Source organism: Nothoprocta perdicaria, unplaced genomic scaffold (assembly GCF_003342845.1).
Source record: "Nothoprocta perdicaria isolate Ctin4 unplaced genomic scaffold, notPer1 scaffold_0, whole genome shotgun sequence".
Classification (NCBI taxonomy): Eukaryota; Metazoa; Chordata; class Aves; order Tinamiformes; family Tinamidae; genus Nothoprocta; species Nothoprocta perdicaria.
The window spans coordinates 15,612,135-15,635,946 of NW_020454092.1; the positions used below are offsets into that span (position 1 = coordinate 15,612,135).

General features: G+C 37.4%; 1 protein-coding gene across 1 annotated transcript in view; it reads right to left on the bottom strand.

Moving 5' to 3' along the window:
• The window catches only part of SPATA6 (spermatogenesis associated 6), a 35,728-nt gene extending 12,341 nt beyond the window's left edge, over window positions 1–23,387 (bottom strand). Inside the window, exons 1-10 of the mRNA XM_026035093.1 lie at window positions 23,340–23,387; window positions 20,242–20,379; window positions 18,640–18,688; window positions 17,673–17,714; window positions 16,189–16,313; window positions 12,147–12,227; window positions 9,403–9,681; window positions 7,680–7,767; window positions 6,309–6,349; window positions 4,442–4,611 (exon numbers count right to left, since the gene is read on the bottom strand). Coding sequence (XP_025890878.1) covers window positions 4,442–4,611; window positions 6,309–6,349; window positions 7,680–7,767; window positions 9,403–9,681; window positions 12,147–12,227; window positions 16,189–16,313; window positions 17,673–17,714; window positions 18,640–18,688; window positions 20,242–20,379; window positions 23,340–23,387 — 1,061 coding nt within the window. The remainder of the gene's footprint in view (window positions 1–4,441; window positions 4,612–6,308; window positions 6,350–7,679; window positions 7,768–9,402; window positions 9,682–12,146; window positions 12,228–16,188; window positions 16,314–17,672; window positions 17,715–18,639; window positions 18,689–20,241; window positions 20,380–23,339) is intronic.
• Window positions 23,388–23,812: the final 425 nt, after the last annotated feature.

The following is a 23,812-nucleotide window of genomic DNA, read 5'->3' on the forward strand; positions in this document are numbered from 1 at the left end:
AACCAACCAACCAACAAACAGACAAACAAAATCCTGAAATTCTTACATTTGTGGTAGAGAAAATAGCCGGCTTTCACTACAGCAGGTACTAATTTGAAGGAGAAACAATCATGCACTGACAAATCATCCTTTCTGAATGTTTTTTCTTACTTTCAGAGGCCCTGCTTAGAGCCATGGAGAATGAAAAGGAAGGTTGGAAGGTWCTTCCTACGGAGGATGAAAGGATAAATTATCCTCAGGTATAAAGGGAATTCCAAGYAGCAGACAACTTCTGTGATTTCAGGGAAAGCCCAGGATTTGAGCTGAGCCATTCCCCAACAAAGCAGCCCTCAAGACCTTCTGTAACTACATCACTAGCCATTTATGCCATAAATAGGCTGAACTTTATTATCCTCGTTAGAAGCTTTTTCATTGCCCCATCTTCTCTAAGTTTCTGAATGAATTCTCCCATTTCTATATAGAACTACTTCGACAATAATCACTTTCAAATKTACCTTCTTGTTGTAGCAAAACCAAGCAATTAGATGGCAAACAATATAAAAGTTGGACAAAGATGACAAATACTGTAGAAGTTGGTCCAAAGTACAAAGCAAAGCCTATGTGCTGTGACTAGTGATCCTCAAAGAGCTGCTCCAGGGGTCAACTTAGCAAATGCAAATAGGTAAACTTCCCCATGAGATGACACAGATAACAAACCCCAAATATTCAAGAACAAGTTAACTATGAAAATTCAGTTCCCAAAGATTAAAAATAATTATTTTTTAACAGTTAGAATCAGGCAGGAATCCTAGCTGCAACCTCTCCCTAGAGCAAGCTATTTTCTAAAAAGCCTGCTAAATTTTTCAGTGCTCTACTTCGCACTAGAAGGCTCTCAAAACTTAACTGTATATTTTCACAGAGGTAGAATAAGCCCTATCCAAGGATGCATTCCACTTTTAAAACTATTGGGTGAATTCCTTTTGGTTTAGATATTCCTATGTGACAAAAACCAACATTTAATATCCAAGACCAGTGAAGCGAAAGCTGCTGATAACTTGAATTTTCAAGGACTTTATACAGGAGTTAATCATTTTCTAGTAATATCTATCTTTATGCTGACATTCTCCTAGTACTTGGAGAAAGACAGAAGACAGAAAGATGGTAGTAAAACAATACAGGCCTGTTACAAAAGAGCATCGATACAGATGGGTAACCTCTGTCTTACTTCAAATAGAGGTTAGGATTTTTGTTAAATTTTGTAGTAGATAGGACTATATTGCAGCAGTATCACCAGAAAAACATCAAAAAGACATCAAGAGGGACTCCACTCTGGGAGTGATTACTCTTCAGATCAATAATAAAAAACAAAAACAAAAACCTGACGCATTGAGAGGAGGAAAAAAAGAATCCCTTGATCCCAAATGCATGAGAAGCAGCTTTGCTTCTCAACATAACAAAAAATGGCCAAATACTACTAGACTCGTTATAATCTCTTGAGAAAAGCATTTCTCTTGTGCCAGCAGATAGCTACATTAACAGAACTTTTGCCATTAGCTTGAAGAGCTTACTATTTCACCCTTCTTTACAAAATAGAAAGAATTAGTATTTCACTTCACGTTTCAATACCACAAGGAAGGCTTAGCTTACAAGTCCTCAAGCACAAACACCATATTCTATGGCAGCACGAAGATGTATGTGTGCTAGGAAAGCAAGAGTAGGACTTGAGGGTTTTTGTTTGTTTGTTTTGTGTTTTTTTTTTCTAGCAGAGTAGAAGACTTCAACCCTAATGCTCTTTCTTAAATCATAAAAGACACTTATCTACTTATCTCTGCACAACCAACCACATCTAAGGAACGTATTAACTGCACTGCCTTAACACGTTGACATCACAGGTAGGATTAAAGAGCAGGCTCGCACCAGAGCACTGTAAGAGCTAAATTCAGAATGGCAAGTGACACATCACATCACTAGGTTTAGTGTCATTTTATAACACAGACCTTCCTCGGGAGACTTGCATAATGAAAAACTTAAAATACCATGTRAAATAAGCACTCACAACTTTGCTATCTTGTCCTAACAGTAAGCCCATTTACAGTTCTGCTTTAGAGTCCAACACAGTGGAAAAGGGGAAGGGAATGATTCAAGGATTGATTCTCTAGCAGGCTGACCAGAAACTGCTGAAAAAGATGCCAAGGGGCTCAGAGGACTTAAGCAAGAGCTCTTCTTCCACAGCACCGAGCGCTTCTGCAGCGCCTTTCCAGCTCTCCAACRGGGCTCCGGGGAGGCACTCTCGTGGAGGCAGGTGCTCGCTTCACACGACTTTGGGAAAAAAAAATAAAGAGTGGGAACTTATGGGAGAAGAGGAAGGACAGTAAAGCTCTGGGTTGCAAGACAAGGCTCTRTATTCTCGAGGATACACTAACATTATTATATTCTCAGCAGTAATGATTTTCCATGTATTTATATGATCTCAACAGCAGCCTTTGTATGCATTTCCAAATACTGATCTCAGATCCACGTTTATCATTCCAACTATAATTCGCATCACAGAGGCGACTAAAGCCATCTTTTTTCAGTAGTACAAACATAGAGATCAAATTTATTAGACTGGGCCCTTTACTTCCTTATTTTGGAATATTTTTTGATGACAAAAGTAAATGCTTACATCTTTAATACAGAAAAGATGTTACATCTCTAAAGAGCTGAAAGCATCTGCTGTAATAATAAGAAAAAATGTAGTTTCACAAGATCACAAATCATTCCTGGAGAAAGGCTGCTAAAGAGAAAGAAGAAGAACATTCAGATGATTTCATGATTAACCATCAGATTACTGAATTCCTATGCATATAACAGCAGCTCACAACACACAAGGCATTCCTGCTATCAATACAAGGGACTCTGTCAGCTTTAAATATAGTCCATTGCAAAAAGAAAAAAGAAAAAAGAAAAAAGAAAAAAAAAAGAAAATAAGAAATGTTACCACTGAAAAAAGCTTCATGCCACAGAAGGAAGGGAAATATCTATCTGTTGCAATAGATATAGGTGAACAGCCAATGTCAGAGAAAATGGGATGCAGAAAACATGACAAGAAGTCTCCTCCAAACCTCAGATACATCCTAATCTCTGCATTAGTCCACAAGAAATATTATTACACAGAATAACAAGCAAGCATGTTTTCAATCAGACGAAGATAGTAAAAGAAACAGCAACTTGATCCTTATAAGTATTAAAAATTTAGTCCCCACCTGCCATCTGTCATTTTGCTTTTTGAAGAGAAAACCGAGACCATTTTTATATTTTGAGAAAGAAGCTAGACATTAGGCTGTGCTTATGCTATAAGCTGCAGCCTTCAAGCTTTCACTGACTGGGGTACCAACAGCATCAGGGAGGAAAGAGCCCGGAATGAGCATGAACTAATCACCAAAGCAGCTCCCCAAGAAAGGTCTCAGAGAAACATTTCAGTACGTACAGCAGGCCATCAATTTGATATTCAGCTTCTACTGTTATGCTAAGTATAGTCGGTTATTCAAGTCTAGTTGTGTACTAGATCTGAAAGTTCAAGCCTTTCTACTACCAGAAAGCCCTCTGGAAACTAACTGTGCATCAAGGGCACGCTCTGCTCACCAAGAAGCAGGGCACACACTCTCCCTCCTCAGAGGGCTGGRGGACTTGGGCATGAAAAATCCGATTCTTCTTTTGACTTTTCTTCCATCCCACCTTCATGAGACACTGGATTTGCTAGGCTTGCCCAAAATATTAGCCCATAGATTCAGAATCACAGAACTAAGGGATATTAAACGCTGTCCCATCCCAATCCCACTGGGATCAGTGGAGRAATACCGAGAAAAGAAAACTAAATACAGCATTTATTGTAAGCAGAACTGCAAAATTTCTCAGGATGCTTATTAAACAAAGAAATTGAAAAATGATGCATGGGCTAGGCTAAAGCTAGTCCAAACCTGTTACACACTGTAATCACACACGATTATACGTACATCTTAGCCACAAATATATGCTTACAAGCACTAGATTGAACAATAGTCAGAAGGAAAAAAAGGTTTCCAAATACCTCCAGAATGCTGTACTTCATATATCTATTTATCTGTGTTGATACTCTTGATTCCTTAATACCTTCTGATAGAGGGGATATTTATTTAAATATTCTATTTTAGACATGTGGTGAGACATGGGATGCTTGAAATTTGGGGCTTTGTTGTTTCACACAGAGTTAGTAACACAGATGTTAAATATTCTTTTCATTGCTATATTATCTGGGTTGCATTCATTGAGTAGAGGTGACCAAAACCGCAGCTCCAGGAGACAAATCAAATGACAGGACAGTTATTTGGGGAAAAAAATCTCAGTCTACAAGTTTCCAAACATACACATTAGTGCCATGTAAATACTATCATCTCTCGTTAATTAGTGCAGAATTCCATAAAGAACAAAAACTAGATATTACCTTTCTCTTAGAGATGATCGACTTAGCACTGAGCTTAAGGAGTGTTTATGAAATGCTAAAGGTGCTGAACACGTTAACGAACCAGTGGAACTGCACTGTCTATTCAGTCGACCTGAGATCACACGCTCATTAGAAGAACTTTCAAGCTCTTTTCCAGGAGTAGATTTCACCTGTTTAAAAAAATAATAGAAAAAAACTGGCTAAAGTTCATTATGCATATGAAAATGTATACTTTACAAGCTTTTAATTCTTTTGTAAATCAAAAGGATGATTTTGTAAATCAAAAGAAGTTACCCATCAATGTAACAATACAAGAATATCTGCCTATGGACTATAATTTCTCAGAAAAGTCCTGATCTCAAGCTCCAGAAGCTCTTTCTGGTGCCATAATTTCTATCAACAAGTGTCAAAGGGCTCTATTAATATCTGACACACCATTTAGCATCACAGCCTGTTTACTGCCTTTGCCTGCACASTGTAAATATTCACTTTCTACTCACTCTTTACTATACTAGGTTTCCGCTTCTCCTCCTTGCAAAAATACTATAAACCTATACCATTGGAATGTGTCCAYAGATTACCTCATTGTACCCAAGAGGGGGCTTTTACAGCAATGGTTTTCCAAAGCTGSAGAAACAAACCAGGATTTTCACTAGCCCTTTCCCAGCTGCAGCCATGGAGGGCAAATAAACCCATCAGTTTAAGAGGTACTGATTTTAGCTACACAATTAAAGACYAGTCAAACACAACCTGATGGCTAGACAAACTTTGACAAAAAACAGTGAAAATAATGGCAGTTTTATTAAACACAACAGTGATTTCCCACATTAACATTTGCATTTCTCGATGAGCCATTCTCAGGTCCTCTGAAACAACACAATGCTAACTACATCTAGTTTAAAGCTGTATATTATTTTGGAAACAAAAAGATGAATTTTTCTCCGTCTCGACTTTGACAGAATCAGCAGTGCTTAGAGATATCAGGAACAGGATGGATTAATTAATCCATAGCTCAGCTATCTGCATGCACCAAACTGTCTGCTGCTATTTCACATTTATAGGGGAAAAAAAAATAAATTAAAAGATACATTATAGAAATATTTAGTATAAGTTTTCTACTTTCTTTACAATTTCTCATTTACAATCTGTATGTGGCAAAACATCTTAACTTCACACGGTATACCAAACTGAAACCCCCCACAGTAAAAACTGAAAAGCTGGCAAAAGTGTGTTTAATTGTATAAAATGTTATCCTTTTAATTCTCTTTTCTTCTTCCTTTCTGTACCATTGCTTTTACCAGGCATTTGGCAATTAAGAGGGCATACACAAAATCAAACGGCGACAATCCCAATTTCTTCAGTACTTCAGAAACACAAGCAAAATCATCAAAATAAAGAAAAAGAAAAAAAGGTTCTCAGATATTAATCTTCAGATCCATGCAGTGCACAAGCAGCTAATATCTGAAAATGCAAGTGTAAAAAAATAGTATTGGCTTGCCATTTATATTAGTGCCATACTCTTCTGGAATTAACTGTGCTCTGAAAATGACTGGGAAAGTGGTTGTAAACTGCATTTAAAGATCTTCTACAGCCCTGTCACAAGCCTTAATGCCAAGCAGAAACAAGTTCTGTAACTGCAGGCATCAATATTTTATAGATTGTTAACTTCCACATTTGTGTTTGTAAATCATCTGTCAACAGGGCTAGGCTGAGTTATACCAGCTTTAAAACGTCCTTTGTCTTGTTTTTGCTGCTACTGGATACTTCCACTGGGCAAATGTTCAGAAATACCTACAAAGGACTACGTGCCTTATTCAGAGCTTCTCAAAAAAATCATTTGCAAACAATGGCACTTCAGGCTACTCACTTTGGCTTTCTTGGGCCTGTAGCTGCCGAGAAGAGAAGGATCTGGAAAAAGAAAAAGAGAAGAAAATTAAAAAGGAAGCATCTCAGAAGAAATTCAAAAGAAAATGTTACTTCTCTAAATATTTTGCAATCTTTTACAAAATAGTTTAGCTCTTCTTTCAAAAAGCCCAATGCCAATTTAGCTGTACTATATATTTTGTAATTCTAAACTGACTTAGAAATATTTCAGGACTTTCTTCTGTTGAAAACAATGACTTCATATTTAATGCATTACAATGTTTACAATAATGCATCAGTATAGGGACTGCCTACTGTATAGACTAAACAGTACAATCTGTTAAGCTATTAATTGCACGGAATCAATATAAAGTAAAGTACTCTYAAACTGCACTGTCAGCAGTAGGATCTCTAATCCTAAGAATCAATGTTTTTCATAAGTTACAGCTGGGCCTCCAGAGACAGACAAGTAACTGGTGAATCCTCTGGATATTAACAGTAAGGTGTCCAAAAAATTGGTTAGAGACTACCAACACATTTAATAAGTACCTAATAGTATCAGGTGATTGTAGGTTCAGATACTACAGATTCATATACATATCTCCAAAGGGAAAGTGCAACCTTCTAAATACTACATCTAATTCTATTATAAAGAGAAAATATGAAATAAATAATCTGAAATAATTTGCAATATAACTATTTTTAGAAAGTGAGACACAATAATAGTAAGGCAGAGCACAGGTAAAAAATAATGCTCATGAAAATCCTCATATTGTTAGGCATACTAAATAAAGAAAAAGTTTTATAGTACTTCCTTAAATTTGTGGTGTCACATCTTTTATAATAACCTCACTTACTGGTAACAATGAACAGCCAATTGGAAATGCAAGCAAATTCCTGATGCTCACTAATAAAGCTAAGTCCCTGATCTACATCTAACAAATCCCTGATCACTACTCACAAATACTACTGAAATAAACATTATTCAGTTTRAAACTGCAAAGCTGTGAAGTCCTGGAAAAAAAAAATCAACTTTGAATAAACTCTAAAGCTGAGCAGTACACCTACAGATCAAGAGGAAGATTTGATCCACTATCAACTCAGGGAAATACGTAAAGCAAAAAGAGCCCCTAGTTGGACTGTGGGATTTTCTGCTGGTACTTTTAGACCAAATAGAACTAGGTTCTGAGTCATAAGGGGTTAAAAAAAATATCCAAACTCATCTTTTGCAGGAGTGGGGTTTTTCAGTATTCTCACTATTCTTGGGAAGAAAGGACAGCTTCTGCACCTTTATGGACCATTTTTTCAAAACACCTTCACTACATTACTGCAGAAAATCAAAGCTTTAAAGGGAAATACAGTAGCAAATACTAACCATGAATTACCTTGGACCAAGCTTCCACTGTACTTTCTCGAGGAGGACACCAGGTGTGAAGYTCAATACCAGGACTTGGTTGTTCAACCTGAAGCAAAAATACTCTTAAAAGTACTCTCTATTACCCCTTTTCAATCTCTCTCTCTATTTTTTATCTCTATTTTCCTCCATAAGATCAATTGCATAAGATCAATTCCTTCCTAGGAATCTAAATCTCATATCCTATCTCCTTCCTAGGAATCTAAATCTCATATTTAAATAATATTTTCACAACACTGTTCATATGTTACATTCATATTAACCTTACTACACTTAACTAAATGCAGATTTTTTTTCTTTCATATTTATTGTCTATAATGTCTTTATTTAAAAAAAAAACAAACAAACAAACAAAAAAAAACCCAGTTCTAGCTATTGCACATATTTGCTCCAAACAGTTAGGATCTCACTAAGTGCTGCCCTTCTCAATCAAAGGAAAAGTAACTAAAATAACTTTTAAATAAAAACTAATTTTAATTAACACAAAATTTCCAGGACAGAACAAGCCACAACAGTAAAGATGCCCTAAGAAGAACATTCTCCAATCTAGAAAGAGCCATGACATGTGGGAAATGGGACAAGCTTTTCCTTTTTGTAATCAAATCAAGCAATCAAAATCAATAAGGAGTCTTTAAAGATGCAGCAATTAAACTGTGAAATTCACCTAGAGATCAAAAAACACAAGCATTGATTAACATGAGTTAAAAGAAAAATAATATCTGTGAGAGACAGATAAACTGCTGGTTGATGATTGATTAACAGCTTATTAGGGCTTCTCTGAATTTCTAAAAGGTAGCTAGAAGCAGAAGAGAACTTGGAAGAGAATTCCAGAATTTGACAAGACATTACTCATTCGTTTGTACATAAACTATAAAAATGAAATAATGTGAAGAGCAAATTAATTAAACGCTAAATTATCTCAGTGGCTGTCTACAGTTTCAAGCACTTATGACAAGCTATAATGTCAAAGCAAAAAGAAAAAACAGTTCCGTCTCTGCCCCTACATTTAAAGGGGGAATCTTTAAAGAATTACGGCAAGCATAAGAATGTTGAGAGAACATAAATTTGAGAACATGAGCCTCCAAAAGRCTGGACAATTTGGTCTTTAAGCAGTAAAGAGCTTAAATACATGTACTCTAAGTTCCTAATTCCAGAAAAACTGTTCACATCTGGCTAGCAACAAGTCCTTATGCAGGTGCTAAATTCAGGATGCTTACAAACCTCGAGTCAAAGCATCATGGAGTTTCTCTTGGCAAAGGAAGCGTTTCAAAGATCACAGAATGCCAGCATAATAAAAGTTAAAAGAGAGGCAGTGTGCATTTCTGTAATATTACTAGACACTCTTCTTTAAAGTCTAATTCAGGCAATTTTAATACTACTATCAATTACTTCCAATTTGAATTTATACACCTATTATCTTGTCTAGTACACGAGATAAAAAGAAATGGGGCCTCAGAGAATTTAACCAGAATATTCATAAAATAATTTGACTTTTGTCTGTTACTAATGCTGATAAAATATTTTTATTTCAGTCAATTCCACATTTAAAACACTATGTGGCAGACAGTTAAGGAGAGAAAAACTACTCACCTAAACTAAGGWTTGAATTAATTTTTGGAGTAACATTAAGTGAAAAAACAATGCTCTAAACTTAAGTTGGAAGCACTTTGTGGAGAATACATACACGTCTAACTACAAACGGAGGTCTATCGGTTTCTCTTCTGAATTCAAAAGGTCCAAGGTTTAAATGGGACAGTCGCTGCCTGGCTTCTTCTGAGAGCTCACACATTCGTCTTGTTGTGTACGGGGATGGAGAACGTGATTTAGAAGCTATTGTAGGCTGCTCGTAGTTCTTTGTTGCTAGGTTATGCCTGGTTTTCTCAGGTGAAAGAGTGTTTTTCTTTGGTAACCTTGTTTGCAATTTTCCATTTGGGGTTGAGTGATGTATGCGATTCAGATTATCCTAAAGTGAAAAGAGAAATTATCTGGTTTGACAGCAGCAGAACAAAGATCACTGACGATAATGGAAACAGTGAACAAATAATTTTAACARAAATAGATGCATGTCAGCCGAAGTTCGCCTCTCAAAACTATAATCAAGCTGTAATTTGGAAAAAAATAATGTTTCTATAGTTTTGTCTGAAACCAGGAGGAGATTAAAACACACATTGCTAAATGTTACATATTAAGGTTAAGTGCTGATACTTGCCTAATTAGCTTGCTCAAACAGTTATTGTGCAAAGACTATAAAAAATAATTTTTTTTAACAAGTTCACTTATCATAAATCTTATCTAAAATAATCAGATTGAACATAAATAGTTTAACTTTTTGAAAACACAGATCTTTTAAAAGTTCTCATATTTTTAAATAAGTAAAAATGGAAGCTTATTTAGCAGTTTAAATTACTTTTGGTTAGAACTGTGAAAATTCACAAGTGTAATCATATTCTGTGTTGTAAATTTTTTTGCATGATAGTGAATGCAAAAGATCTTTAGAAAGTTATAATCAAAAGCTACGTTTAGAAAAAATTTTAAAGAGCATCTTCTAAAGATCTTCCTAAATAATGCAAACAGCTTTGCAATTGAAAGGGCAAATAGCTCTTTATTCATACAATAGCACTTGACATCCAAGTTATGGATTCTGAGGACAAAAGTGTATAAAATGACATCATTATCAAATATTGTCCAAAATATCAATCTCTGAGAGGATAATATTTTTAAATACTTAGGTAGAGTAGAATAAAGTGGGAGAAAGACCAATTCCACCAACTTCCTAGAAGTAACACAGGATCATTTGTTTTACCAGCAAATCTACCTAAGAACTAGCACTGATCCTTCTTCCAAATAATTAATAATTTTGTGACCTATTTAAGCTTTGGGAAATATTTTCTGACACTGAGTTTTTGTTTGAAATGCATTATCATTCCTTTGTAAATTCTGGCATTAAATGAGCATTCAATTACTCTTCAAGCTTTATAGGTCAAGGCACTTTAGATTATACAACACTCATCAGAACACTCAGTCAGTAGCACCTTTTAACTTGAAATATCACAGTGTGGATAATTAGGCTTTTTGGACAAATTTGGCCCAAATTCCCACATTGTAGAAGGTCAAAAACTGAAGGAATAGCAATACATTTTCTCCCTCTCAGAAACTCTTTTTCAAGCTTGAGGAAGCTGACATTACTCTAGAGTGTGAATGCTGCATGCACTGCTTGAGTTCAAAAGAACCCAGAAGTAAAATCTACCAAGAAATTTCCAATTTGTCTTCTTGACTTTCCATCTACATCTAACAATGAATTAGGCTGAAACTGTGTGTTTGATTTCTAACAGCTTAACTGGCATCTGCACTACAAAGGCAGCTTGTTCATGCTTCCATTCTTCTTATGCCTGTAACTGCAGCACCTGAAAACTGACCAAATTCTCTTCAAGATTAATTTAATTTCACCAGAAGTACTCTGTTCGGCCAGCTTATACTATCCATAAAACTAAATCTTCACAGCAACACAGGCTGATTTTGATGTGCTGTTTGTAATRTATTAAATACTTTCAAAGGACTTTTTGCTTTAAATCATGTTGCCCTTTCTGAAGTCAAAGAAGATCATTTTCCGATAACATTATTGTTTTTACTGATTTTGTTATTCTTCATTTGCCGTTGCCATATATTTCTTTTGTTTAAATTTGGAAGAAACTTAAGAGTGAAATGACAACACTGCAAAAGGGCCCAATTCATCCAGTTCTCCTTGCACACACACACCTACCTCATTTTAATGATGCTGCACATCCACTGCTCACCACAATTTCTGAATAATCTACAACAATTTTGTACAACAGCCTGTGTCCCAGGAGAACCAACCAAAGTGCCACCTGGTGAGACCCAGGAGTGCTACCAAGCAAACCAATGCATGACATTTTTTTTTCCAAGTCTTTTCAGCTACAACCTTTAGCTTCACCTGTTGCAGCATTTCCAGTTTAATACATTTCCCAATGGAAATCTTCTTTTCCATTACTTTTGCAGATATTGTTATGGAAGACAATTAATTGGTTTGTTCTTGATAACATATCTGCTCTGGCTTCACCTACTTTTCATTGTTCCACCTTAATTTTAAGTGTCCATAAGAAATTGTGAGGTGGCATCTCCCCACCCAAAAACACTCCAGGGATTGTCACTTCAGCTGATCATAAGCCAGAGCAGCTGATAATTGTTTCAGATTCAAGGCACTCTCTCCATTTACTGTCATGCGCCAAACATACTCTTTATCATAGCTGATTACAAATTTAATCAAGTTGTCAAGCACCCACGACAACTGCTTTAAGCACAACAAGAGAATGAGAAAAGTTTAAAGTGCGTAGCACATGCAAAAATTGGAACCGGGGCTATCAATATTAAATCTAGAAATTAAATTGCGAACAATTAAATTATGCTAACCTGCATGTGACTCCTTCCTGATCTTAGCAGACTTTCTGTAATAAGGGAGCTTGTAGAAAATCTCAATTTTGGTGCAATTCCCTAGAAGAGAGGCAATAATTGAACATCAAGCTCCAACTCAAGATAAAGGGTATCAAAGAAGTAAATGTCACCTAATGTAACAAACCATTCCTAATTTTAAGCCATTTCCTTTGTTAATTTTAGCCTTTAATAAAGATAATTAGAAAAGACAGAACAGCAATGGTAAATGTCAAGATGCTAACATTTGCATTTCTGACAATTCAATTACAGATGATTATATTGCTTTTGTGCAACAATTAAGGTCTGACTTTTATTTCAGACATTTCTTTGTCAAAACCACTTTTCATTTTTTTCGTGTCATGTTATGTAGCATCAACAAAAGTTGCAGTCATGCTGTAGAAGTTTTATTAATGCTAACTTTGCAAACTTACTCGTTAATAATTTCATTTGTGCCACCTTTCTTATAAAAACATTTTGAAAATTAGTTACTTAGACTGCAAATAACCTTTTGTTTGCAATACAGAAACATGTCTCCCATGCTGTATAATCACATTCCATTTAATCCCACACCTTCTTGCACATTTGGCTGGCAGAAGGCAGCTCTGCTTTGACTGACTTGGAGCCAGTGGGGTCCAGATGAGCCTGCTGGTCTCTTAACACACATGCTGATCAGCCTGAAAATCCTGCAAAACTTTATACGGATAATAGTTCGTGTTGAACCCTTGTTATTTTACTGCTGACAATTTTTATATCTCTAAAAAGAGAGCATTTTTGAGACCTCTACTTTTTTTTGTAAAATTTGGCTAGAATTGGCCAACATGTTCARAATTTACTAGGGCAAATGGACAAAGATATGATACACAGGCCCTCCTTCCCAACATTAAAAATCTATACAAGAGCTAAAGATCCTCTTTTCTGTAAATGAATGGAGGTCATCTGTATGTACATCTTATACAGCTCCGTAGAAGCAAAGTGCCAAGAAGCAAAGTGTCCCTAGGAAACTTTCCATCTTCTTCCTTCCACASATCTTCCTGCACATCCCTGTGTACCCATGTGCATGGACATCCATGCATCTGAATGCACAAAATTACTGAGAACATAAAAGGAGCTTTTTCCTTTTGTGGCTCTAACCCTCTAAAGTATCAGGAGGAACTTCATGTATGAAGGTTACTGCTGAATCAAATAATTCTCTGCCACCTGCCTAAACACACACTGATTTCCCATGGGGGAATATGATACAAACCCATGTTACAGATGGAARTGAAATGTATGAAGATGTATGAAATGAGAAAAATGCCAAGACAGCTCAGTCATGGCAATTAACAGAGTCCCAGATTCAACCAAATTAAGCTATGGCATATAAAAGAGATCTTAAAGCTGACCATCTTTAATCAATTAATTTTTATTACTAATGAATTATCAAGTGCCATCAACAGTTTAAAAAAGAACATATCAGAATTAGTAAGCTATAAAAAGCAGCAGGGGAGCACCTTCTCCTCTTGCAGAGACAGAGAATGATTACAGAAGTGTTAGGAGCTTGTAGCTGAAAGTCACATAAAACCACAGTTCCTTCAGAGCCACGATTTGTGGAGAGGAAACGTGGGATGGCACTTGCATTCACAGGAATGGATATGTCAGAAGTAACTTAGAGCCCTACATCAGAGGTGTTATTCTTTTCTTGGCAGTTCTCAAACTAGGGATTGCTGAAAAATAGTCAGTACAGTATTATGTAGAGATTGAAATTGTGTATAACCCCAAATACATCTGTAAACGAACCTCCAGCGAGGAAGTGCTTAGAACCTASTTCTCTGCCACTTACATGGTGGTACCTGCAGCCCAGGCAAATTGACTTGTCCTTCGGCACTAGTCATTAAAAAGATGTGGAATGGGCACAACAATAATTTCATTACAGAAAARCTGTGAAGATAGTTGATGTTCAGAAGAACCCAAGTTATACAGGAAGTTTAATATGTGCTTTTAACTTCAAGAAGCATGAGGAGAAGTCTATAGCATTATAAAAACTATGTATATATACAATCAGAAGCCTTGTAGTGGTATGCTAATGAAAGATAACGGAGCTAAAGAGAAAACTGTTTTAAGTAACATAGCAAATATTGCATGAGGGTGGAGAACGGAGATAAGAGTATCTATAAGAAGTCACTACTAGTCAAGGTTTAAACATATTCTGAAAGGCAAGGGTTGCAGGGAAATACAGACAAGCCAGCAAAAGCCTCAGCCGGGCCACACTGGACCGGGSGAGATAACTCGAGGCATGTCTTGTATGCACATTGTGTCTGTAAGCCTCATAAGACATTTAGCYAGAGACATTATCAGCCAAGTGCCAGATTTCTGGAGGAGTTCTGATCCTCTCAACTTGGGATTCCTTCCAACTGGCAGATTAACACTGCTAATCAGACACTGCTTGTCGCTGCCTATCTGAACTCCACAACCGTAACCTTGCTGTTGCTACCTTTATTTTTTTAATAAAAGACAATTTTATTGGGAATCAAAATGCCACTGTAGCACAGCTGTCAGTCAAAAACACTCACATCGCAGCTAGCTATAAATAACTTGTTTTTCTGTAGGAAGAATACAGCTAGACTGCCTGATTTCAGTTCTCAAGACCTTGTTTAACGCTTTTTCTTTTGTTTAGCATTTACATACAGTACTTCCTGCTGACAAAGTTTCCAAGAGATATTTGCCAATGAAGCTTAGGGAAAGCTATAAGATATAATCATTTGAGACTCTATTTACTCTGGAGGTAGAGAGATATTTTAAAGCTACTACAGTGTCATCATCCAGGTACACATCCTAATGACTCTGCTATGCATCTTCACATCATGACACATATCAAAGAACAGCTCTGAGTGAAAAAATAATTATTTTTCTTTTGTAGGGACAATTTACGGTGCTGCARAACCACAGACTTTCTCTCATAAAGAATAGCATTAATTCATTCAATAATAACGCAGTATTTCCCAGTGTATTAGCAATTTTAATTGCAAGTGACAGGGCAATTTCTAAAGTTGCCCTTAGAGGGGAAACTGTAGACCAGCAGACAGATACCAATGACCTATCAACCATTTCTCCCTCCACCACCATTTTTTCTTTTTAATTCACTCCCAACGGACAGGATAACTGGGTCCCTATCCTTCCACTCCAAAAGCACTGCCACTCTATTTGTAGAACTCAATAAGAGGAACAAACCTCCAAATGCACCTCTCATTTCATCGTCATCTTCAAAGTATGTTCTGGAGTTAGTCTGTTATCACTCAAGATTCAGCTGCCTTCAACACTAACAATGGATGGTCTAAGATGAATTCATTCTTATCTAATATATACGTGAGTTCATAGCTCCCGAAAATTAACATTAAGTGATTCCACTCATTCCGCCAATAAGTTGTTATTTATCATAATTTTTGTGAAACTGTTACTGTATAGGTATCAACAGGCTGAACAGACCTTAAGAAAAAAAACTCTGAAACTGAATATCAACCACAGAGCACTAAGGCAAATTTCATTTATTTACTATTTTGGTGCTGATTTTGGACCTCAGGAAAGCCCACAAGTGAAAGGGAATAGGTATAAAAGCTGCCCTGCTACTGTCCTAAACAGGATGAAAAGGAGTCTCAAGGAAAATGCTACAAAGAGACCACTGGGGAGGAAGGTTACATAGTTTACCTGTTAAAAACTATCAAGTTGATACCAAACCTCCTTCTCCTCCCACTACACCTCTTCTGCTACCGACTGCATCTTGGCTTGAATTGAGAGAGAGACATGTTATACTGCTGAATTCCAAACCAAGTGAAAACCCCCACTGAATACCTTCTAAAAGGAGCTTAGAAAAAAAAAAAAATATATATATATATATCTTCACCAAAGTTCAGCCCTGGATTAGTACATTCAACCCCTGAAATGCCAAAATCTGTCAGAAGTAATCGCTTTTCATTTGAAGTAGTTCTAGGAATTTCTCCAGTAAAACACACCATATAATAAATACAATCCACAGACATTCACTCACTGTAAAAGAGGAGGACCTCTTCATTAAAATCTCACGATCTAAACCATGGTGCCCACGAGTAAGCTTAGGGTCAGAGAACAGGAAATCTCTTGTATTTTCTTCATAAGTAGCTAGAATTTCTCCCACTAGAAAGGAAATAYATACTTTAATTGGAAAATAGACAATGTCATGGAGTACAGACACCACACACAAGACCATATTGAATCTAAGAAAAATTTTGTTCTTTACAAATTCAACARCTCCATACCACGCTGTGCAAACACCCCACCAAGTTAAATGGGACTCTGCTCAGAAGCAGCCAGAATTCAGTGTGTAAGTATGTTTTACTCTTTACTGTAACAAGTTTACTGTAACAAGTTTATAGAACAGTTAATGCAGACTTTGTAAAAAGGTGTATGAGAAGTTTTCCCAAGGCAATTCTTCAATATTTCTCCTCCTCCACCAGCTCTGCACTCACGCATGGAAGAAGAAACATCTTTTTTTAAGTAGCAGCCAATATCTTACGAAAAATTGTATTATTTTGTATTACTGAACATTCATGCTTCTTAATTTGAAAATGGGCAGTTGAGAAAGAAATGCAGAATTTCCCTAAATCCTGGTTTGCTATTTTTTTTATATTTAGGGTAAAAGCCCCAAAATAGATTACATATATATTTACATACATATATTTATATACATACATATATTTAATTGTGCCCCCACTATCATTTTGTCAGATTACACTGGGCTGTATCACATCTATTTCCAAGTCCTAGAAATTAAATTCCTTACCCAAGATCTTTTACCCTCCCACAACAAAACCCACATTCAGTTCATTTCTTCAAGTGAACAGTCTGGTGAGTCACCTGAGAGAAGCAATTGTTTCCTTGGAACTACTATGGACATGTAACTGAGAGTGCTATTAATACCAGAATTTCCAAATGAGTCCTTTTTCAAACTTGAATTTATTTCTAATAAAATGCAGATTTACATTATTCACGGGAACACTTGAATTTCATTAAAATAGATTTTTATAATCACACAAACCAATAACAGAAGTATGACAAATCACTATTTATTATCTTCATATACCCCAAGAGACATGTAATACTTACAGTGAGGATAAGAGTTTTCCCAGCGGTCACCATTAAAATATAAGGAAAAAAGTGTGCCATTCTGAGAACAAGATTATGCACTCTGAATTTCACAGTCACTTTGCAAAGAATTGTGATGGAGTTAATAAGTGTGCACAGGATGATTTCAGTTTATTTTCCATTTCTAAAGTATTATCACTTTCCTAAGCCTGAGTATGGTACATTTCAATATTTACCCGTTCTCTTTCAAGAATAAGATCCTTTTGATCTATTAACATTTATATTCAGAGGAATATTTGAGTTTTCCATGTTGTTTGTGTTTTGGAAAAAGTGATTGTGATACAATRGGTAATATCCTTATGGAAATTCACTTATTAAAATGTGTAATTTATGATGAGATTGATACAATACCTGGAGGAACAAGTTGTATTAGCTCAAGTATTGTTGTGTCAACTAGAAAAGCAAAGAAAAAAATATTTCATGAGTTAAAAATAATTATGTGAAAAGTAGTTTTGATAGTCTGAAAACAAGAAAAACTATTCAGCAATTTAACCTCATAGCCATGCACATAGCTACACTATTTTCACTACATCAACCGTAAGGGTAAATTAACAACAGCTTGTATGAGTACGTCAGACTAACTTAATATCGATAGCACTGTACAAATACTGACGCTAAACTTGATTTAAAACTTGAAAAAAATTGGCATCAGATAGAATTTATCCTTTGAAAACAGCTTATAAAGAAGATGATGCAAGCTTTGCTGCTTTTTTCAGACAACTGCTACTCTCCAGATAATATCCTAGATATATTCCTGGAGTTTGGGCTCAGTGTCAACACTGTCTCAGTGCAATTCACTATGCTCCACACATTGCACTGTTTACAGCAAATATATTCTATTTTTTAAAAAAAGAAAAGTTCAGGAATCCATGTTTTMTACTCACATTATTTAAAAAACAACAAAATAAATGATCAAATGGAAGAATGCATTATTAGTTTGGATCAGATGGACTTSTGTTAATTAAAATATGGTTTCCCTTTATTCTATTTTAAAGCATACAACACAAATTTCTAGAGGCATTCTCTTAGCTGATGGTATTTTTTGGAAAGTTACTACTAGCCAAAAGACAATAAGAAACTTCTGTCTTTTTGTGTAACAGAATTTTTCTTTTAAACATAGCATAAGTGCTATGGTCTTACTTATTTTTTAATATGCTAGATGTTATATTTTCGTTATCCACTAGGATTTCAGAGACTAGGTTCCTGAAAWGAAAATAATCACACATATTAATCCTCCAGAACATCTTTACAGTCCATGCATGCATGATACTAACCACTAAATATATACGACATAGTATACGTAAAAAGCAGAACTTACGCTCAAGTAACTCCACCAGGTGTCCAGGATCAACTATATCAGGAAATGCCTGAGGAAAAAAAGAAGGGGAAAAAAAGAAGGGAAAACAATAATAATAATAATAATAATAATAAAATCACCAGATGGACCTTTAAAAATGAAACAAAACACACACACACACACACGATGTTATCCTTCATGTCAGATGTTTAGCAACAGTTTTATCACCCTTACGAAAAAGAAAAAAAAATGAAATTATTATTTGGCACATGATTAAATTTATCAAAAGCCAGCAATGCTTGTCATGTTTTCCATAAACTTCAGGGTTCCCTCTCTGTATTTAAATTAGGGGATATTGAGAAGAATTAAACACATGGTGATATAAGTACCGATTGTCTTTCAAGAGTGAAAGATAAATTGCTAATTGTATGAGAATTCTGAGAGATGCAGAATAAGGTTGTTAATACATTAGTAATAGTTTCATTTTCATGAAACTGACTAGTTTTCAGTGGGTTGTTTGTTTGTTTTTGCTCTGTTTTTTAATCCAAATTCCATGTGATTAGAGGTCAAGGAACTTCTGTAAAGAGTCCTACTGGATAGCAAGCAGGTAGGAAGGTAGGACACTTCTCTCTAATACTGCACAAAACTTCACAGCAAGGTGCTACAGGTCACTTTGCCATTCAAGGTACCAAATATTTGAAAATATCAAAGCTGTTATCCCACAAATATCTAGAACTATTCAAAAGCTATTTATAAGAGGACAGATTTTGTCTGTTTTCTTGTTTAGCATTACTGCATGCATTAGACCATGCTGTTTTAGATTTCCTCTAAGTGATACTGAAAAGAGTATTCAGCACTTTTTACTTCAAGTCATTTGTAGGATGCTCATGTGCTTTTAAAAGAGCTAGTTTTCTTTTCTGTTCTTCAGCAGTTGGTAGAATTACTTTTGTTTGTATCTTGCCCCTTCGCAAGAACATCACTGATGTTTAATCAATTTGTTTTTCAAAGTGCTGGGGGATGCTTAAAGGAAAAGAACTAGAAAGGGCAAAGTATTATTATTCATAGGTAGTCAAGAAACTAGATCATATCTGTAAGAAACTGTGTTTCATTATCCCTGTGGTACTAATAATGAAGCTAGCAGGGACTCAGAATGTGTGATAAACAACTATAAATTATAAGGCCAGAGTACAACTCAGGGAATTCTGGTGACAAAAATGGAAAAAAAAGTATCTCTAAGGAAGAGAGATGTCACCAAAAATGCTTGTGCCTTTGGATCTTTCTATTAAATTGAGTTGAATCTCCTATATCTAGTTTTCTTTGTTTTTCGCCTTCTATAATGTTTATAACAATAATATTCAGTTCCTTCCAAACTAGGAAAATTGATAATGAAAAAGCACAATTCATATAAAAAGGGATAAAGAACAAGAAAAAGACTCATCACTTATTACAGTCTTTTGTAGTTATATTACTTGAGTCACTGTGTAGGTAAAACAGGCACACACCTCCTTYGTGCTGAAGCGAAAAGAGGAGTTATAACACTTTGCCATCCTCAATGGCACCAAGTTTCTGGGGAGTTTGAAAAGGGTTTTGTTTGCCTCATATCAGAACTTGACATTATCTTACCTTTTCAAATACTAGTTTTTCTTCAAAAAGCAATGGAAATGCTGCAGGGACACAACGAGTTTTTTTGTACTGCCCAAGTACAGAGACACTAAGATAGAGCTCCTCTTTGTCTTTCAGAAGCACTCCAGGGCAAGTTATCTGGAAGAGGAACACAGTCATTAAACACACTGAACTTTTGTTATATAAGTAATAGGTTTTCTTTTTTTTTTCTTCTCCAGGATAAGAATGAAATGGTCAAGGCAGAAATGGTGGATTGCTGAGAATTAGATGATAACAGTTTAGAGAGAAAACATTGCTTTTCTAAAGCAGTTCCATTTGTGCAGTCCAATGGGGAAAAATAACCAATATTTCAAAATAACCAGGATCACATTCTTCTTACTGAAGAAAAAAATAAAAAAACTTGTCTCCCTCTGTTCTACCAAAACTGACACGGGTACCCCAATCCCAGGTTAAGACAGTGAACTGTATGGACCAACTATCTTACAGTTAATAATCTAGGGTCATAACAGATTCTACRCAAACTGTTCAAAAGGTATGTTGAAATCTCAGTCTCCTCAAAGACAGCAATAAACTGGTAAATACACATGCTTGGATATTATATTCTATCCCACCACCAGGAAAGGAATGTTTATTTGGAAATACTGTGATTATACTAACTTTCCTTTTAGTAAGCAAACAGAAGGGAATAAGCAGGCGTTGCTGCTTTAGTAGCAATACCTGCCACACCAGTTTTTATCTGAGAACTCTGGCTGCCTTGGAGGGTTCTCAAGGCACACAGGGCTCCTCATTAGGCTGCCAGATATTGCTGCTGTCCTCACAACTTCCCCACTCTGACCAATTCTTATTCTTTGAGTAATAAGAAGCTGGTATGTTTTTAAAGCCCTGATGAACATCACACATTCTCTCTTGTGCTTCTACTGCAAGGTTGTACACAAATCATGACCAAACTATCTGTTATTTTCCACAAGTCACATGGTTTTGTTCTATTAACCGGCAAGGGAATTGTCACCTTTTCACTTAAATTCTATTCCACTGCTCACTTTTTATCGCAGTATAATAAATATGAGGTTGTCTCTTCTAACATAAGGCTGCAGGAGAAACAGTGTTTAGACTTTCAATTGCCAGGCAGAAAGACAAAGSAGTAGAGTGACAGGAATTAAAATAAGTGCTTTGGTTACAGTCTCCTACTCCCAAAAGAACATTTTATTTGAGAAATACTTACTGGATCTAAAACAAAGCTATAGAACAAAGGAAAAAAAAAAGACATAAGTGAAAGAAATTACAGAAACCTATGTATGATAAAGGTAGCATAGCTACAGTATATGCCTAAAAATAATGTTGCTAAACATAAATATCTGAAGGAGAGAGAAAAAAAATCCTTTCTATGTAAATGCACATTTCAAATCTGAAAGAAAAATGCCAGAATAGTATATATACAAATTGAAAAAGACTGCCAGGTCATTAAACAGCTTGTATGGCTCTCAGCTGCAAGTGTGAATAGGACCAACTGAGAGCAGCTGCTTTCAGAGAAGGCAAGCCCCCTCAAASTGCACACAAGCCTATTATGGCAGTTCTGACTATTCTCCTTGACGTTTCTGTAGAATTTGCAATCCTTGTTGGCTTGTGCTTTGTGCCTTTCGTCTTGGAGGACGCAACCGGTATTTGCCCATTTACTGRGCTGAAAAGTGAGAGGCTGGAAGACCTCAGAGGAAGCATCATGTAAACCACACTTAGGTACTGCTCAGGCTGGTCACCCTGTGAAAGAAGCAAGTTCTTACAAATCAGCACGCAGGGCTCAGCAGCAAGGGGGAAACACGTATGTTTAGTACCCTGCAGGAGAACAAAGCACTTCATTGCTTTGGCCATAAAGCCAATCTGTGGAATGGCAGGACTGCTCCCCCCAAAAATTCATCAAGACAGCAAACACTAAGGAGGGAAAGAATATTTGAGTGAAAGGATGGTGTTGACATTAGTATAAGAGGATGTAAGAGGAGGGCATCAGTTGACCAGAAGGAATTTTAGGCTGGAAAGTTTTCAAACCATGACAGGAATGAAGAGCTAAAGAGGCTCCATGGAAGAGAAAGGAGGGGAGTGAAGGAAAAATTAGGGGAGCACAAAAAAAAAGGAAAAAAAACCACTTGAATAGTTTAAAAACAGATTAAGCACACTCATGGAAAGGAGTAGCTGGGAGAAATGGATAACAGTGACCCGACTGAATGACCCACGTCCAACACAGGGCCTGTGGGTAGGGGCTGGAGATTGCTGCTCTGCCCCCGTCCACTACTCCTTGCAGCCTTGAGAGCAGGCTGAATATCAGTTGTCCCACAGCTGCAGAAGCGGGACGCTGGGCAGCAGGGGGAGGGAAAATGACCCCCATTTGTGCTTTTTTTCCATCATATGAAGAACTTCTAGGTGCAGAAACAGAGGAATAAGGAATACCTCACATCTCTCTTCTGGACCAGGGAGGTCACTGTGTCATGAGGACCAGCACTAGCTGCTGAGGCAGCAGAAAGACACGGGCAGGGTGATGTTCTCTCCACCTCCATGCAGAAGTTCACAGGGGAGTTCAGAGCAGCCARCAAGCCTGGCAGCAAGGGCACGGGGGGAATAAATAAGCAGGAACCAGGTCACTTTGCAGCAAGCACTTTCTGAGCCTGCAGTTGCACTTTATTGGGTGGCATCTCAGATTCTCCTGTTGGGAACAAGCACCACAGCAGCACCAGCCCCATGGGCAAGCCTGGGGATTAGACCCGGACCCACAGAGCCAATGGCAGCTGCAGAGCGACCGAGGRCGGTCCATGCCGAGTGATTCTTAACCGGGGCAGGAGAAGCACCTGGATTCTCCCTCCGCTCCCGCTGTGGGTGCAGGGCCCACACGGCGCCCCAGGCGCGCACGGAGCGGTTCTACAACCGTTAACGGCTCCTGGGCAGCCGGGGCAGCTGCGCGGGGCCGCGGCCCAGGCACGGCGCTGCGACAGGCCGGGGAGACCGGCGGGCGGTGCCGGAAGTCGGGCCCGCGCAGGCCGCGCCGCGGCTTCGCCCCCCAGCCTGCGGCCGGGGCAGCGCGAGGGCGGAGGGGCCGTGTCCCGAGCACTCACCGAGCGGATGTCGAGCTGCAGGACGCAGAGCAGCGCCTTCCGCGACATGGGGGGACCGGAGCGGCCGGCGCGGGCCCGGCCCCGGCCCGCACCGCCCCGGCCGCGCCGCGGGCCGCGACGCCGTCGCCACAGCAACCGGAGCACTTCCGGCGACAGGGCGGTGACGCCCCTTCCGCGCATGCGCTTATCCCCTGGCGGGCAGGTCTCATTTCCCAGGAGCTAGCCCCNCAGCACGCAGGGCTCAGCAGCAAGGGGGAAACACGTATGTTTAGTACCCTGCAGGAGAACAAAGCACTTCATTGCTTTGGCCATAAAGCCAATCTAATGTTTCACGTAACTTTAAGCCAGCTCGGAAAAAATAATGTATATGTATAGGGTTTTTGTTATTTTTTTATTTTAAAATTGTGATGTGTGGAGCTGTGTAACACGTAGGAGATAAAGTGAAGCTCTTATTTGATTGCAAACTTTTCAGG